Source organism: Pogoniulus pusillus, chromosome 23, assembly GCF_015220805.1.
Source record: "Pogoniulus pusillus isolate bPogPus1 chromosome 23, bPogPus1.pri, whole genome shotgun sequence".
In the NCBI taxonomy this organism is placed as follows: domain Eukaryota; kingdom Metazoa; phylum Chordata; class Aves; order Piciformes; family Lybiidae; genus Pogoniulus; species Pogoniulus pusillus.
In genome coordinates this window covers 10,870,639-10,888,219 of record NC_087286.1, presented here as the reverse complement: position 1 = coordinate 10,888,219, position 17,581 = coordinate 10,870,639, and the positions used below count along the sequence as shown (strand labels likewise).

Genomic DNA, 17,581 nt, shown 5'->3' with positions numbered 1-17,581 from the left:
TCTGGAGGCATCTGAGAACCACCCCTTAATGCTGTTGCTTCAAGCATGATGGCTACTGCTTCACTTTTGCTATGCTGACCGAAAGCCTGGTTATTGTTTCATGCATCCTTTGCTTCATGATGGTACCTCTGTTTCTAGCCTGCAGTATCAGCTCATAATGTTAAACCTTGTTCAAAATACACCTTCCTTCAACAACTTAACACCCTACTAGTAAGGCAAAAAGTGGGTGGAAGGTAAGAAATGAGAACATGGAATTAGTAATATGAGTAGCAGTTCCAGCACTGTGCATGATGGGGGTTTTTTTGGAGGATATTTTTAGTACACATCAGAGTCAGGGTGTTGAAGTTCGTGGAAACCATCTGTGAAACATAAGAGCATAAGAGGAAGCATGAAGATGTTGGTGTAAAAATCAGACAAACTGGTAAGAGAGATGGCTCAGTCAGATGTGAGCCATGGAGGGTGGAAAGGACATAGGCCACTGAGAACCGGGAAACAATGCTCCTGTGCTAGAGCCAGTGGAGGCATGGGAAGAGCCAGGTACCCTGTCAAAACGATAAACTGCTGGAATTCACAGTGCTGCTTGAGTTTGTTTGCAGTGTAATGTGACCAGCACATTGGTGAGTGAGTTTGCTCTGTGGATTTTCATGTAAGCTCCTAAAAGAATCATCAAATGGCACCGTGTCACTGTGGGACTGTCTAGAGAAAAGTAGAAATGAAGTATCACATGAGAATTGGAGCTGTATTGTGATGTCCAGCATCACTGGGATAATGGAGAGAAAAAGGAAGCCCCCAGTTGCCATGGTAAGCTTGAACTGAAGGCTAAAGCTTTCAAGGAAATACTAAAGGCTAGATGGAGATTGTGATAAGGAAGGAGGATCAGTTTGAAGCAGGTGTGTTGTTTGACATCGGAACCAAGTGCAGCAGTACATATGAGGGGAAGGTTGTTAATCAAACACATCCCATCAGAAATTCAGTTTGCTCCAGATCTAACTGGGAGAATGCAGCTCCACTTTCCTATCTGTCTTTGGTTGGAAGTTTCACAGTTTATATCATCTTTGGCTTATCCAGCGAGTTAATGATTTAGATGTACATTTGATGGGAAGATGCCACACTAAGAACTTCTATGGCAGTGGGGCAACACTGAAGCCATTTGTGAAATCCTTAGTGTGTTTGTCACTTGGCTTTGCTTTCAAAGCTGAGCCCCCAGCACTGCACAGCAGCTCAGGAAGGTAAATAACTGTTTCTTACATTTGCACTGCAAGCACTGTCTGTCTAACTTCCTACTGGCCCTGTAGTTGCTGGTTTCATCTACAGCTCTTCTCATGGGACCCAGACCATCAGTTTTGAAGCAGTAAATGTTGTCTGTGCCTACCAAGGCCTTCTAGTTCTTGTCACTTAGATACCGCAGCTTTTAAATATTTTTAGGTTAAAAAGTTTGACACAGACGTAGGGATAAGAGTTACATCAAAGCAACTTGTCAGCTGACATTAAGGAAACAATTGTCCTCTGTTGGAGAGGACAAAGCAGCTATTGCCACATTGTCAGCACATAGCAGTGTAATTTAACTACAAGAAGTAGTAAAGAAGGGAAGAACAAAGACATGGAGGAAGGAGGGAAAAAATAATGGAAGGAAAGAGTGAAGCCTCCTTCCAGATGGCAGTTTTGTGCCTTCCATGAACTTAATAAAACTACCCAGCTTGCAGTGGTACTGCTTAAATAGCTTTACTGAGGCTCTTGCATTTTTAGCTATATATAGTCTAGGCAGGGTTCAGTTTGCGGATTAGACTTTGTAGCTTGATAGATCTGCATTGTCTGCTTATGAACCTGGTGTTTAAGCTCCTATTATTATGTGAAGAGATACAATTAATTCAGATGGTGAAACACAGAGAGATTTTCAGCTTATTCCAAAGTAGATACCTCCACTGACCGCCTGCATAGCTCTCAAGGCTTCACTGGGCTCATGGATTTGCCTGAAGATTGGTGTCTAATACTGTTCAGGATTTCCTGTGGTATTGGAGACATCTGCACAGAGTCAACACATAGCAAACAGGGCTTAGAGGGGTCATACCCTATTTTTATCGAGCCTCATGTCAGAATCATTCAGATTTGGGTTGGAAAAGACCTGTTGGACATCTGCTTAGACTCCTGAGTCCTGCCCTAGATGTCTGACCATGGCAGTTTCACGCAGACAACTAAATACCAGTTTTTCAGTCTGCAAGCTGAATGCCAGCATCAGATGAATGAACTAATGTGTGTGTTGGGAATCAGGTGGTTTGCTCCAGGACAGGTGATAATGCTTATGTGTAATGTGGTAAGCAGAGGGGACTCATTCCTCAGTCTTTCATCTAAAATATCTGTGTTGTGGGCATACATATTTTGGTAAAACTGTTTACAGCTTGTCACGAGCCAATTGTTAGGGCAAAAATCATGCTTGCCTTTTAAAGTTCTACTTTAACTGCAAGACTAGGGTAGACAATGGCATTGGGAAGAAAGGATAATGCTAGTTTTACAGTGTCTGTGATTGTGTCTGTGCAGGAATGTGTGCTTTGTCTTATGCCATTGCTGGTGCTGTGTGAGGGAGTGGGTGCACAGGAAACCAAAGTGTGAGTCCAGATGATGACAGCTAATTTCTGCTCCAGCACTTCAGTTTCCTGCTGTCTCTCCGAACTCGGACAATGCTTTGTGTCTTCTCATGTTAAAGGAACCTAGTACAAAGAGAGGTCTCCCCACAGATGGCTGATGGAGAGCTTCTCTGTATTTTAGCACAGAATTCCCTTCCTCATGTGAACTGGTCCTGTCAGCTCACACACTCTGCTCTGTGCTTGGGGGGGTTATTCACTTAGAGTCATTTAGTTTGTTACAGCCTCAATTAAACACTAGTGTAGGATATTTCCTGACTGTACAGAGAAACTCCATGTTAGCTGTTGTGTCAGAAGAGGTTTACTTAAAGGAACAAACCAGTGTGCAGAGCAGGAGGGAGCTGAACTAGTACAAGTGTCTTAGTTTTAAGGTTAGATTTCTGTGTCTGTAGTGAGGACAAGTAGCAGAAATTATCTCCACAGTGAAGAACCAGTAGAGGAAAGAGCTCTTCACAGTGTTAGAGGATGGGTGGCAGTGCTGCCCAGCCAGTCAGGTGTCCTGCTGCCTTCTGAAGAGCAGTGTTTGAGGTTATCTTACATGTGCTGTGTTTTACCACTTGGAAGAGAGCTTTGTGCACTGCCTGGAGCTGCAGAAGCGACTGAGACACCTGAGGTGTCTCACAGCCATATGCTCAGAAGGAAACAATGGATGACTCAAATGTGTTTTGTGTAATGGTTTTCAGGTCTACTTGAAAGGTTTGTCTCCTAGAGCAGCTGTGCACCAATTTGTAACTGATGCTTTTCCTCACCACTTCATTTCATCTCAACGTTTCTGAAGCCTGTTGCATCTGATTTTTGTGTTGGAAGGATGCATCTCACCCCCCTTTGCTGTATGATCCTGATGCCATAATTCAGTGTCAACACCTCCATTTGTTTTGTTTGTTCTTCCACAGGCTGTTACCCTACAGAAGTCTATTGCCATGGGAAGTGGTGGCACTGCTTTCTTCACACAGCAGCAATGTGCAGTTTTAGGAGCGTGGGATTTTGAGGATTTGGTGATTTCCAGAAAAGATGTAGCTGCTGACAATATGCTTGGGGCGGAGATGAATACTGCTAGTTTTCACCTCATACAGTCTGACACAGGAGTGTTTTAAACTTCTAAACAGTCAAACAAAATTGTTTTTAGTGTTAACTTTGTTACCAGTTCTCAGTGTGGCCCAGTAAAGAAGGAAAAACTTTAAATACACAAATGAGGGTAAACTGTTAATTCTGGTTATTTCAGTGATTCTGGAGTCAGGTTCACCTGCCTTCAAGAATATAATAGCTTGAGGGCAAGTGAAATTACACAGCTCTGTAGTGTGGAGGCAGAGCATTTAAATTAAGACATTTTGTTTTATTTAAGAGTATGAATTATTAATCACAATCTGAGTAGGAGGAAATTTATAGATTCACTGTCTATTATGGAGCTGAGATTGTACTCCAGGTATGTTTTTCAGCCAACCAGCCACTTTTATCCACAGAATCAAAGCAGGCCTGGCACTGCTGGTATTCCCAAAACTGGAAGCTGCACTTGTCGATCAGGTTTGTTCACAAAGCAGCACGTGCACAGTGCCAGCCCTCTGCAAAAGATGCCTTTTCAGGAGCCCACTGAAACATAATTGAGACCGACTGACGCCAACCCAGCTCCCTTGGATGCTTTGTATTGTAGATAAAAATTCATGTTCCCACAAATGTAAACTCTTGGCCCTCTCTAATGAGCAAGCCTTGCGTAATTCACATGCTGTAGTGGAGAGGTGTTACATTGTGTTTTAACTGGAAAAATAAAAGGACCTTACCATGCGTCTTTTTTTCACTCCAAATTCAATTTTTTAGTCATCCATTTCAATTCTTAATTATTAATAATTTAAGGAAGTAATTTTAACAGGTCTTTCCTGCTGTCAAACCTAAATACAAGGGGCTGATTTTACATCCATCCTAAGAGTTACATCTAGTGTGTAAATATTTTATAAAGACAAAGAACAATAGGGAAAAGAAGAATTTAATTCCTTTTGAGACTTGTGTGCATGACAGTGCCTAAAGCTCTCTGCTTCGTTAGCTCTAGGATGAATGGACTTGTCTGCTCAGGCTCTTTTCTCAAAGAGAGTAGGGCACTGTTGCAGCTGTAGGTTTGCTCTCTTTTCCTATTGCTTGGTGGAGTTTTCCTGTGTCAGTCATTTCAATCTTCTCTCAAAGCTGTCCAGCATTACTGGTTTCTAGGGGGTTTATAGACAGTGCTGCTGTTATGCCACCACTGTCACTGAAGGACCCTGCAAGAAAATGAGGGCCTGAATACAGGGTTGGAATCTTAAATACTGGGTGGTTAGGCCTGGCATGCTTAGATGCCACAGGTATCTGTTGTAAGGCTGAGTTATTTTTATTGTTTTGCTGGAAAAGATTATTATTTTCAGCCTGGTTTGGAGCAGTTGCTGTTCACTTTCTGGCCCTTGGTGGTTGAAAATGCCTGTAGATGTTCACTAGTTCCCTTCCCACAGGATACTTCCTTTCCATAAGTCAGTATTGCATTGTCACCAGTGAACATCATCCAGCCACAGGAGGTTTTAGGTAATAATCAATTCTGCCTGGGAGCTGTTTTTAACCAGTCTGTAGGGAAGCGTCAAGGTCCATTGCGATGGTGTCTGTCTTCTATTAGCAAGTTAAAATAGTTCCTGAATGCTGCTTTATGAAAGGTCACCTGTTTGGGGCAAAAAAAACACCACTAAGCTTACTGTCTGTCTGCCCCATTTGTGTAGTCTGTGGTCCCTGAACAAATGCTGTCTTAGAGAGAACCAGCAGAAAAGCTGACCAAAGGCAAATGCTGTGTAACCAGTGACAGGATATGGTTTGGGTGCTGAGCATTGGCTTTCTGTGCGTAGTGTGGTCTGAGTTCCTCTTCATTGGTAACTTGTGGAGTTCGATCCGAATGAGCCTGTTGTTTCGTTTTGTCGCTGCAGGGGTGGACCAGGCACTGCCGCAAGAGCGCCGAACACCTGTCACTCCGTCCTCTTCCTCCCGATACCATCGTCGCAGGTCCTCAGGGTCACGGGATGAGCGCTACAGGTCGGGTGAGTAGAGCTAGAGACCACAGAATTACCATGGAAACTTGAAATGGCTGCTTCTGTTCTCTTCAAACAAGATTTTTGTTGTAAACTCATGTAGAACTGTGTATGGAAATGGCTGTTGTATGATTAGAGAGACTGACCCAGCACACACAGGTGGAGGTACAAAGCTAAAGTACTTCTGCAATTGCCTCTGGCCATTAATGTGAAGGGCTAGAAGAAGGGCTTCTGCAAGCACATCAGCAGCCAGAGGAAGACTAGGGAAGATATGGACTCATTGCTGGACAGGGCACAGGAACAAGTGACAAAGGGCATGGAAGAGGCCAAGATCTTTCGTGTCATCTTTGCCTTGGTCTCTACTGGTGAGACTTGTATTCAGGAATCCAAGGCCCCTAAGACATGTGGAAAAGTCTTGAATGATGAAAACTTACCTTCTGTGAAGGAGGATCAGGAGAGCAACAACTGAACATGGACAGATCTGTGGGACGTGATGGGATGCATCACTGGCCAACATCACTGTGAGGTGACTCAGTTCTTCAAAAGGTTGTGGCAGTCAGAGGGAGTTCCTGAGGACGGGAAGAAAGCAAGATTCATTCCTGTCTGCACCAATGGCAAGAAGTTGGAATCTAGAGGCCAGTCAGCCTCACTTTGGTCTCTGAGAAGGTGGTGTATCAAATAATCCTGGAAAGAGTTCTGGCATATATGAAGTGATTGATCAGATAGTCATCATGGAGTTACAGAGTTCCTTAATTAGATTCATCACTCCATATTTCACCAACCCAAAAGCCTTCTGCAGTGAGGTGATTGCTTTGCAGGTGGAGGGAAGAGCAGTAGATGTTGTATGCCTTGACTTTAGTAAGACTTTTGACAGTGTTTCTCATAACATCCTCATTGAAGACTGTTGAAATATGTACGAAATAAGTGGGCAGTGGATTATAATTGGCTGAAGTGTTGAGCTTGGACAGTGCTGATGAGCAGCATGGAGTCCAGCTGGACGGTAGACTCTAGTGGTGTACTCTAAGAGTAAATACTGCTCCACTACAGCTTAACAGCTTCAGGAGTCACCTTGCTGGTAAGAGAGAGGTCACCCTTCACAGATCTGCAGATGATGGGAATCTGGGAGTGGTGGTTCATGCACCATGGTACTGCTGTTTACAGGGATCTGCATATTTTCTTTAAGTACCTAATGGGGGAAGCAAAGGTGATGGAGCCAGACTTGGTGCAGCAAGAGAAGAGGCAGCAGGCACAAACCAAAAATTTCTATTTAAAGATAAGAAAAAACATTTTCACTCTAAAAGTGGTTAGGCACTAGCAAGCACTGATATGGCTTGCTTAGAGAGGTTATTCTGTCTTCATTCTTGGAACTGTTCAAAACCCCACTGGACATGACCCCAAGATATCTGTTGTAGGTGACCTGCTCTGAGCAGGGACTTGGACTGGACAGAACCATCGGTCTGTGGTTCTGTGTCACAGCTGGATTTTATTGTGCTGATTCAAGTCTGGTCAGTAGGAAACACATTTAATTTGAAATACAGCAAGCTGGGAACATCATTATGCCCTAAACAGATGTACTGATTAAGGGAAGATAAAATTAATTTCAGAGCTGAACAAGAGGTTAAAATCTCATTTCTGAATAAATGAGACCTCAGTTTCTTCATGATGCTGCTCTAGATCTAACAGCAAAGGAAGTTATTACTTAGTAACTGAAGGGAAAGTGAACCCTGCAGTCTCTTTACTTTTACTGTTGAAGGTGTGAACTACATGTGCTACACCTTAACTGGGTGAAAAGTAGGTGTGCTCAGCTCTTGCTTCAACTGCTACAAGAACAGCTGCATTATAAGCCTCCTCCTCAGATGACAGTCAGAGGCCATGAACTGGAGTTCTGCTGCTACCTCTCTTGCATCTGCAGAGTAAAGGAGCCATCAACCATTGTGGCCGAAAGATCCCTGCAAGCTGAGAGTCAGGAGCTAGAGACTGATGGTTGTGGAGGACATGGAGGAGCCAACTGTGGAAGTCTTGGGCTGTGCTTGAGAAATACATCTTGCAGGATGCAGTCAGACACACTGTGCTGACACAGCTGGAAAATTATACAGAGCTCTGTGTTAGACCTTTTGTAACGTATCTGTGGTTCATTCCGTTAGTCAAAGAGCTTGCCAGTCCCACTGAGAGGAAAAGGGAAGTGATAAGTGTTGGCAGAGCAAGTCCTTCTACGTCCAGACCATTCTGATGAATGTGAAAAACTCCCCTTGGGTTCACGCTGTGGGTGCTGTCACCCTGCCTTTGAATAATGGTTGTGTGAGATGTGTAGTAATTTCTTGATATTTCAACTCCTAGAAGCTTTTCCCATGTTACCCTGGAAATATCTGATTTCTACCCAGTGCTTTTAAATGGGTGAATATTCTTCCTGGAATTGTCTAGCAAACCCGTGGTCCTAAGAGCTCCAGTCTGTGGCTCTGATGAGCTGTTCTGCTATCACCATGCGTGTGACTGTGTCATCTGCTGGAGCTATGCTTGCTGTTTTTAAACTGACACGTTGAGCTAGCTGGGGGATGGCTGGAAGCAGACACCATGTGCATCTTCTCTGTGTGCCTCTCCCAGTACCCCAGGAGTGCTCTGAGCTTGGGTTGCTACCTCCTGCACATCAGTCACTACCTGCTGCTGTAAGATGAAGGTATTTGTTTACTGAAATGGTTCTTAAGGCCTTGCCTTTGGAATGGGGACAAGCATTGGAATCACAGAATCCTCTAGGCTGGAGAGGGCCTTTAAGATCATTGAGTCCAGCATTAACCCATGCTGCCAAGAAACATTAGTGCAAGAGTCTCATGCTGTGAGAGTCAGGACTATGCTGCTCTGAAAACGTCCTTGGCGTTAAAACTGGAAAGCTGACAGTATTTTGGGGGCTTCTGGCAGGGCTTTGAATTCCTCCCTTGACTCTCCTCAGCAAGTGACAGCAAGTTGGCTTGAACAGCTGCTGACTAAATCTTCACTTAGAAGCAAATAGCAAATGTCAGTGAAGCAAAATCTAAACTTCATCCTAAATTTTGAAGATTTATCAAATGGTCTTCAAACTTAGTTGAAGAGGAGCTTTGCGAAGACCAAGCGCAGTGTTCCTGTCCTGAATGGTGTTCTTCCCTTCTGTACATTGCCCCTGCGGGATAAGGAGCCTCTTTCTGGTCTTACAACTTTGTAACTTGCCAGTCATGTCTCTTTCTGGTTATCTTGTCTTTAGATTGAGGTTGGCTTCAGGTAGAAGCCTTTGTTTTGCTGCTTCTTTTGTGCTGCTTAATACTTAAGCAGTATCTCTGCTTCGATCATGCTGTTATTGGATCCTAGCTCTTACCCACTTTTGGTGCTGCTTATTGTATTTGGCACATCCTCCTGAAACAGGCCCAAGATGAAATGGATGTGGAGTCTTTAACTAAGATGTACTTCACTTCTAGGAAAATATTTTCCCTCCTTAATTTTTTTGCACAATTTATTTCAATTAACATCTGCAAACAAATCCTCTCTGATCAAAGTCCTTTCCCGTCTCTTCTTGCTATGGTTTTCCTAACTGGAAGTCTAACATCCTGAAAGTTATCCAACTCTCTCTCCGTGCCTTTGCTTTTTGCATGGATTCAGATGTCAGCCAAGATTGTTTAACAAACTCTCTTTTGAGACTGAAAATCATTGCTGCCATTAATATCACCTTCACCTCATACTTTTCTATTATGGGAAATGTCAGACTGTGACATTTTAAATCCCTGCCTATTTTCACACTTCAGTCTTTATTATTATTATTATTATTTCATTAATGTTGTAACAATTCTTCAGCACCATAATGCTGAAAATCTGGTTCCCATGATTTTTTTCACTCAAAATAAAATGGACTTGGAGTTTGTGGAAGGTTTTTTTTTCCTTCCGTATATATTCCTGGTACATTCTGTGGTTTAAGATAATATGATTTTTAAATTCAGTCTGCAATGGGAATTTAGTCTAATTCTGAAGAGATTTAAAATTTCCTGGCTGCACCTGCAATCTAAGAGGTTCTTGGAGTGCTTTGATGATAACTTCCTCCTCCAAGTGGTAGAGGAACCCACAAGAAAAGATGCTATGCTGGACCTAGTCCTCACCAACAAGGGGGGGATGATAATTGAAGTGAAGCTGAAGGGTAGCCTTGGCTACAGTGACCATGAAATGGTAGAGTTTAAGATCCTCAAGGCATTAAGGAGGGTACATAGCAAACTCACTGCTCTGGACTTCAGAAGAGTAGACTTCAACCTCTTTAGGGACCTCCTTGGCAAGGTGCCATGGGAAAGAATCCTGGAAGGAGGAGGGGCTCAGGAGAGGTGGCCAGTGTTCAAGGATCACCTCCTCCAGGCCCAGGAGCAGTGCATCCCAAAAAGGAGGAAGGCAGGTAAGAACGCCATGGATGAATAGAGAGTTTCTGGACACACTTAGATGCAAGAAGAAAGCCTACAGAGAGTGGAAGCAAGGACAGGTTACCTGGAATGAGTGCAAAGAAATTGTGCAACCAGAACTCAGGTTAGGAAAGCTAAAGCACAGCTAGAACTGAATCTGGCTAGGCACAGTAAGGGGAACAAGAAGAATTTCCTCAGGTATATTAATGAGAAAAGGAGGGCTAGGGAGAATGTGAGACCTTTCTGGAAGGGAAATGGAGAACTGATGACAAAGGATATGGATAAAACCGAGGTGCTCAATGACTGCTTTGCCTCAGTCTTCAACAGCAAGGATTCCAGCCACAATGTCCAAGATGACAGACTGGTGAAGTTCCTGCTGACTGAAAAGGGCAAACATAACGCCCATCTTCAAGAAGGGAAATAAGTTCTTTTGTCTTCTTTCCCATGGTTGCTTCTCCTCAAAACAGGAGGAGGGAGAGCTGAAAAACGTGCCTGGGTAAGCCAGGACATGGATAAGCCCATTTTTGGCCTGGACCATGACAGTGGCCTTCCAGTATCTGAAGGGGGCTACAGGAGGGCTGGGGAGGAACTATTTGTAAAGTCTTGTAATGACAGGATGAGGAGTAATGGGTTTAAGCTGGCAGAGGGGAGATTTACACTGGATGTTAGGAGGAAGTTCTTTACAGTGAAGGTGGTGAGACACTGACACAGGTTGCCCAGGGAGTTGTGGGTGCTCCCTGCTTGGAGGTGTTCAAGGCCAGGGTGGATGAGGCCTTGAGTGACCTGTTCTAGTAGGAGGTGTCCCTGCCTATGGTGGCAGGTTGGAACTAGATTTTTGAGGTCCCTTCCAACCTAAACCATTCTATGATCCTATGATTCTTTTCTACAGGAAAGGATCCTGAAATTATCATGTTTCAAAGTATCAGCTCTCTTGGTCCTTCTTTCAGATGTTCAAAGAAACAGATAATGCCGTAAGTGTAGTAACTGAATTGGTGTAGGGATAAGGTGTATCATTTGCTTTATACAGTTGTGGCAGCTAGATTAGCTGACATGAATTAAACCCCATTTTTATTTGTTTACTACTGAATACTAAAATTCTGTTAGCATTTACTCCCTGAGAAACAGTGTTTGGAAAAGTTTGGCACATGCAAATCACAGGAGCGTTTTCCTTTCAGCAGCTGCCATTCTGTAACTGGTGCCCTGTCCTATAACATTACCTGGGATCTCAAGATGATACTGAAGCCAGATGTTGGTGTAGGCCAGATCAGTGACTTTGGCTTTTCATGCAAGAAAACCCAGTCACACTTAGACTGACTTGCACTTCAGTTCTGTTCTGCATGCATCAGGCTTGATCCAGTTCAAGTGATGTGACTGCAAAATCAGACACAGTCTGGAGTATGCAGTTAATAATGCTTATGTAGATGGACCTATAGTTGGTTATACATCTTTGTTTCCTTAGGGCAGTTCAGAAACAGTTTCTCTGGTACTTTTGGAAGCTGCAGATCCATGGATTTGGTATGGTTCATTTAGATAAGGTGACAGGAGTTACATGGTGGAAAAAACCAGTAGATAGCCTAAATGGCTTAGTCTTCACAGTCTTATCATAGAATCGTGGAATGATTTGGGTTGAAAGTGATGTCTAAGGACCATCTGGTCCAGCAGCCTACAATGAACAAGGACCTCTAACTAAATCAGGTTGCCCAGATGAGTACTGAGAGTTGTGGAGGATGTTGGCCCTGCATGTCTTGCATGTGGTCATGGGGCACATTTGCTCCCAGTAGCACTGCCTATGTTCTGCTCCTGCTGGCACTGAAATCCCTTGTCTGAAGCTTCTGCCACCATTACTTGAAATAGCTTCATATCATACGGGCTGCTCTTTTGGAAGAGCACTGAGCTGATGTATAACCATAGTCTGCACCCCTGATTGTTCCCTGTCTGGTGTGTAATGGTGCTTGAGGTGCCCTGCTCCGTGGCCATCCCTGGCACCAAAGTCAGGCCAACAGGTCTATAGTTTCCCAGATTCTCTTTTCTTCCTTTCTTGTAGATAGATGTCACATTTGCTACTCTCCAGTCCATTGGCACCTCCCCAGTTAGCCAGGACTGCAGGTAAATCACGGAGAGCAGCTTGGCGAGCACATCTGCCAGCTCCTTTAGCACCTTTGGGTGCAGCCCATCCGGCCCCATAGCCTTGTATGGGTTTAAGTGACATAGCAGATCCCTAACCACAGCCTCATTTATTGTAATGACCTCATTCTGATTCACTTCTCTGACTCCTAGTTCCTGAGGCTGGTGTCCAGGGAGCTTCTGGATCCAGTGCTGAAGACTGAGGCAAAGTAGGCATTGAGCACTTCAGCCTTCTCCTCATCCTTAGTCACTGTGTTTTCCTCTGCATTCAATGAGGGATGGAGATTTTCCCCAGTCCTCATTTTGTTGTTAATGAATTTATAGGAAGATTTCCTATTATTCTTAATGCTGTAGCTAGGTTGAGCTCTGGCTGTGCTTCTGCTCTCCTAATTTTCTCTCTGCAAGGGTTCCCACAGGGAAGAGCAGCAAATGAGAGCAGATGTGCTACAGGAATTATATGGACTGATTTTAAAAGGCACAGTGGTGGATGAAGGTAGAGCTGAGAGCTGATAAATGGAATGTTTTGAGAAATCCCACACGTGGAGTCAGCATCTCTCAGCTGGTAGCATGGAGGAAGGCTACTGCTGGTAAGGTGGTTGTGACACCCTGGATTCCTGTCAGGGAGTACCTCTGTTCTCTCATTCCTGGTGCTGATGTTTAGCTTCCAAAGATGAAAAAGAAAAATATCAGCCTGATGCACCATTCTTGGAGGGCTGCCAGCCCTTGCCCCAGAGATTCCACCACTGTAGAGCTCCTTTTCCAAGAGCATGCAGTTTTTCTTTTAAAAGATATCTCAATATAGGAGAGATTTGGAAATGCTGCCAAAGCAAACATGTCCTGACAATGACTCTCCTAGTTCAGATGCTTGAGTCGCCTTTCCCACACTGCGGTTTCAGTAGGGAAAAGACTAAACAGTTTGTACTGACTATGAAATCAGTGAGCTTCAAAGCAAGTCATCCTAGCCTAGACTTGAGGAGCATTTGGAATAAGAGCTAGCAATGAAAGAACATCCCCTGTAGACCTAAATCCTGGAGGAGCTGGCACCCAACCTGAGGCAGCTGAGCTGCTTTGCTCTGGAGCATTGAAAGGTTATTCAAGATCTCATTCTGCAATCTTGCCAGAACTGACAAAAAAGAGTTACTCAATGTAAGAGTTGTGGTATGCAATGGAGGGAAGGGTGGAATGGGAAGACTTGAGGAATCATTTTAATTGAATCCTTATCATTTAACAATCCTCCAAAGAATAAGGAGAAAGAAGAGTGTGTTGAATATGCTATGTAGCAAGAGGAGACTGCATATAGGTATTAGCTCATCTTCAGGCTCATTGGAAGAGTTAAGCTGAATTAGTTAATGCGGCTGTAGCTACACTTACCAGTTAATTGATTTTCTATTTGATTTATTTTACTTTCCAAGTCAATTTCAAGCTGCAATTCAATCAGAGGAGAAAGATGTTGAAGCAAAACGTATGCAAAGATATAATTTACATGACCACATCCTTGCTTTTGACCCAGCAGAAAGGTTTGTAAGGATAATTGCAGAACTCTTGAGGAAAATTGGTCAAGGATCCCCAGAGAGAAACAAACAGAAAGTAAACTTCAGATCACATAATAAAGGGGCCTGAGATAAAGTCACTGTGTGAAGCTGGCTTCAAGATTACGTTACAGATGACATAATAAATAAAAGGAGAGGTGGAGATTATTAGTCAGAGACCTGCATGTTGCTTTTTTATTTCACTTATGAGTATAATTACTATAAGGGAAAACCATTTAAAATCAGCTTTTTTGTAGTACCCCAAGCATTCAAAGTAAGGCCAGAACTATGCCTTACAGCAAAACTAGCAGTGGAACAATAAGGAGTTCACTCTTCTGCATTTGTGTTCTCTTTTTCTACCTTTCTTCAGCACAGAATTATGCATTATTGCTGCTGCTATCCAAAGGAAGAGATGCATCCATGCTGTTCTTCCTTTGCACTAAGCTTTCTGGGCACAGAAGGATATAGGCTGTTATCTTCTGTCACCTCTTGGTGCACAAAGGAAGAAGCTGCCCAGGAGGTACTCATCAGAAGCTGAGCAATGGCACAGCACAGCCCTTGGCAGAGTGCACGGACTGGTTTTCTGCACCACTCGAGTTTGTTGGCTGCAGCACCCTAGGAAAGCCAGGAGCACACTGATATTCTCTCAACAGCTGACTTTTCATTGTCAGCGCCTTGCAGGTTAGCAAAATTTGGCCCCAAATTCATGAAGCAGTAGAACTCTCCTCTGCATAGCCATGCATCCCTAGTTTCCAGTAAAACCAGAGACATAGCATATGTGTTTTAAACATCTCAAAGACTGAACCTTACACTTGGGTTGTGGTGTGAAATGTTTATTTGTTAGCAGCCTCTGCAGCCCTTGTACGAAGGAGTGTGGCTTTGGAGCAGGTGTGCTGGCATTCAGGGGAGTGTTTGTTGTGTGTGTCGCTAGTGCCATAGTCCAGAAATGCAGCTGCAGAGCAGTTAGGTGTCACACTGCCCCGGCTGTGTGTTTTCCTGTCTTGATACCCAGAGAGACTGGGCAAGTACTGAGACAGCTGCCACATCATGGTGTCACCTGCTACACAGATCCGCTGTTACAGGGAATCCTTTACTTCCATGTTCCTGGGGCAAAGTGATTTGCCAGAAGCTGATCTGTGTTAGATGAACATAGCATTATATAAATCACTTGCCCTGTATTTGCCCCAAAAGAAGTCAGTGCTGTCAGCCTAGGACAATCAAAAGACAAACCCTATCTCTAATCTGTTCTGCTGACACCACATTTACTGTGTCTCAGCCTGTTTAGTACGTCCTGATTGCATTTCCTATCGATGCAGTTACCAAATTATCTCTGCTCAGAGTATTTACAGGCCGCGCATTAGGAAATGAATTCTCAGTGTATCCTTTGTTTCCATGGTAGCTACAACAAAGGTCTGATTAAACTCATAAGAGACTTTCATGCTTTCAGCTACTAGTTTCCTGTAAGGCAGCAATTGCTAGTCTTTGCTCTGTGTAGCTGCAGCCCATACTATTGCTATACTTAGTATTGCCTTAGCTGGAATTTTCAGCCCAAATTCACCTTTGATAGTTCTAGAGGGCTTGGGGCAGCTCTCCTCCCATTGTGTCAGTTTCCTCTTTGTAATAACTCAGAAGCTGCTGGGGCTCTTCCCTTGTATGTTGATGCAGCACTAACTGCACTTGCTCCTGTTGCCTCTCTCTGCCTGTTCACTCAGCTATTAGCCTTGACACCACCCCAGATGCTCTCTTACCTGCCTTTTATTTGTGGTTTTACTTATTTGTTAAATGTTTGTCTTCAGGGTTGATCTTCTACTGCAGTATAAATAAGATATAAATATGTATTATGTATACATAAATAACCTCCTCTTTAAAATCCTTTGACATTCTAAACTCATTAGTGCAGAATATCAACCTTCTTGAGCTCAATCTACTATTCTGCAAGCAAGTCAATTATGTTTGTGGGCCACCCCACAAAAAGCAAGGATGCTAAAGCATTTCAGAGTCCTTGGGAGCAGTTTTATTATCATGTTACCAAAAAGTGGCTGCTGAAGGAAGGAAGAATGTTTCCAAAGGCTAGAAAAAAAGACAAAAAAAGCTCAGGGGAGGGGAACTACATGAAACAAAATGAACAAACAGATGAAAGAGGTTATTTTGAATCACATCTGGATATGTCTCCCAGGAGTTTTACTGTTTCAGGGATAAGTCCACTGAAGAGCTTGAGAACTGGAAAACCAGGCAGCAGAAGGTGATAGGGACTGTAAGATAATTCTACATCTGTACAGCAAAAAATAGGCAACAGCCTGTTTTTTCCATGTTTGTGTATCTTAAAGTGCTGAGGGCTGGGCATCAAGGCTTTATAATTACTGGGACACTGAAGACTCAAGCAAAAACAACAGAAATATATTTTTTCTGAAATACAGGTAGAGGCAGGCTTCTGCTGTCTTGATTTTATCAGTGCATGACTTCTGCAACAAGCCTAATTTCTTGACTTAAAAATAAACTTGTCTGACTGATATGAATTGCAAGAGAACTGCTTGACACATAAGTGCATGACCTGATTTAACTACAAAAGAAATGCTATTTTTCTCTTGTGTGCTGAGAATTGGTTTTATAATATGGAAGATTTTAATGTAGCTGATGCTTTGCCACAAGAGGAGCTCCCCATTTCCTGATCTCCGCATACTAACACCGAGTTCCCTGACCTCTGAGAAGGTATTGCTTTGCTTGTAGTGTGTTGAGTGTTTGCCATGCCTGTGGAGCTAATGCAATGAGTACTGAATAAAGGAAGCTGTTGAGGCAAGTTAAAATCATGCAGGAAAAACAATTTAGAACCCCTCTGCCTGGAAAAAGTGCAACAGCACAAGTTAAGCAATCGGCTTCACAGTCATATTGCTTTACTACTCCCCAGTTGTTGATCCACAGACTGGATTCAGCTTATGGTTAGCCACCCTAAACCAGTGGAGGACAACAGCAAATCAGGAACTGTGGATTGATTCCTGCTACTGTAGATAGTGATGATGAAACTCTATGCTTGAGGCTTTCTTGTGAAGAAAACAGATGGGAGTGGTATAAAGATTTTGTTGCCTATAGGAGTGCTTTGAAAGGTCAGAAGCTGGAGTCACTCTCTGATCTGTAAAGGTATATTTAGAATGTCACAGACCTCTAGATGAAAGAACGTTTTGTCTGAAAGCATTTTCTTTCCACTTAGAGCCCTGACTTTTTTAGAAGGCTCGAGTGCAACTGCATCAAGGTGTGTCTGTGTTTGAAACTGTTGGAAGTTTATAGTAGGTGAGACACAGTAGTCTGCCACACAAGAGTAAAGGAGAGAAGAGATGGGAGTTGTTGTTTTTTTTTTTCTAATGTGAGCTGCTGTGGGGTGTTTCTGAACAAAGTCTTCCTATGCCAACCATTCCAGGAAAATGTAAGAGGAAATGCTTGGTTTAAGAGTGCTCTGACACAGTATGGTAAATTCAGTTAGCTTGAGTGTGCCAAGGTAGACTGAGAAGACAGTTCAGGTGCTTTTGTCAGGTGAGGAATAAGCAGTTTCCTGCCCCGTGGGAACTTGGATATGTCATCTTCCCTTATTATGCTTTGCCCCATTGTGTATCAGAAACGTAGTTTCTGTCCTTGAGTGAACAAGGGGCTTCTAAGGACTGTTGTATGAACTCCTGTGACAAGTATCTATATTTTTTTAGTAGCTGTTTGAGACAGACTTTGAGCAAGCAGTGGGAGGGTCATCAATGCCCTCTAATCAACACTGAAACCTATCTTTCACTAAGATAATGGCAAAAATCTACCACACTCTTGCTCAGGTTGATGAGAAGCCAATCACTAGAGTGAGGAATGAAAAAAGATTA

General features: G+C 43.3%; 1 protein-coding gene across 5 annotated transcripts in view; it reads left to right on the top strand.

Annotated features, from left to right (window-relative positions):
* The window catches only part of DIP2C (disco interacting protein 2 homolog C), a 270,126-nt gene that overhangs the window by 159,448 nt on the left and 93,097 nt on the right, over window positions 1-17,581 (top strand). For all 5 annotated transcript variants that reach the window (XM_064162542.1, XM_064162544.1, XM_064162546.1 and 2 more), the window contains one exon: window positions 5,570-5,680. In XM_064162542.1, the coding sequence (XP_064018612.1) occupies window positions 5,570-5,680 (111 nt within the window). The remainder of the gene's footprint in view (window positions 1-5,569; window positions 5,681-17,581) is intronic.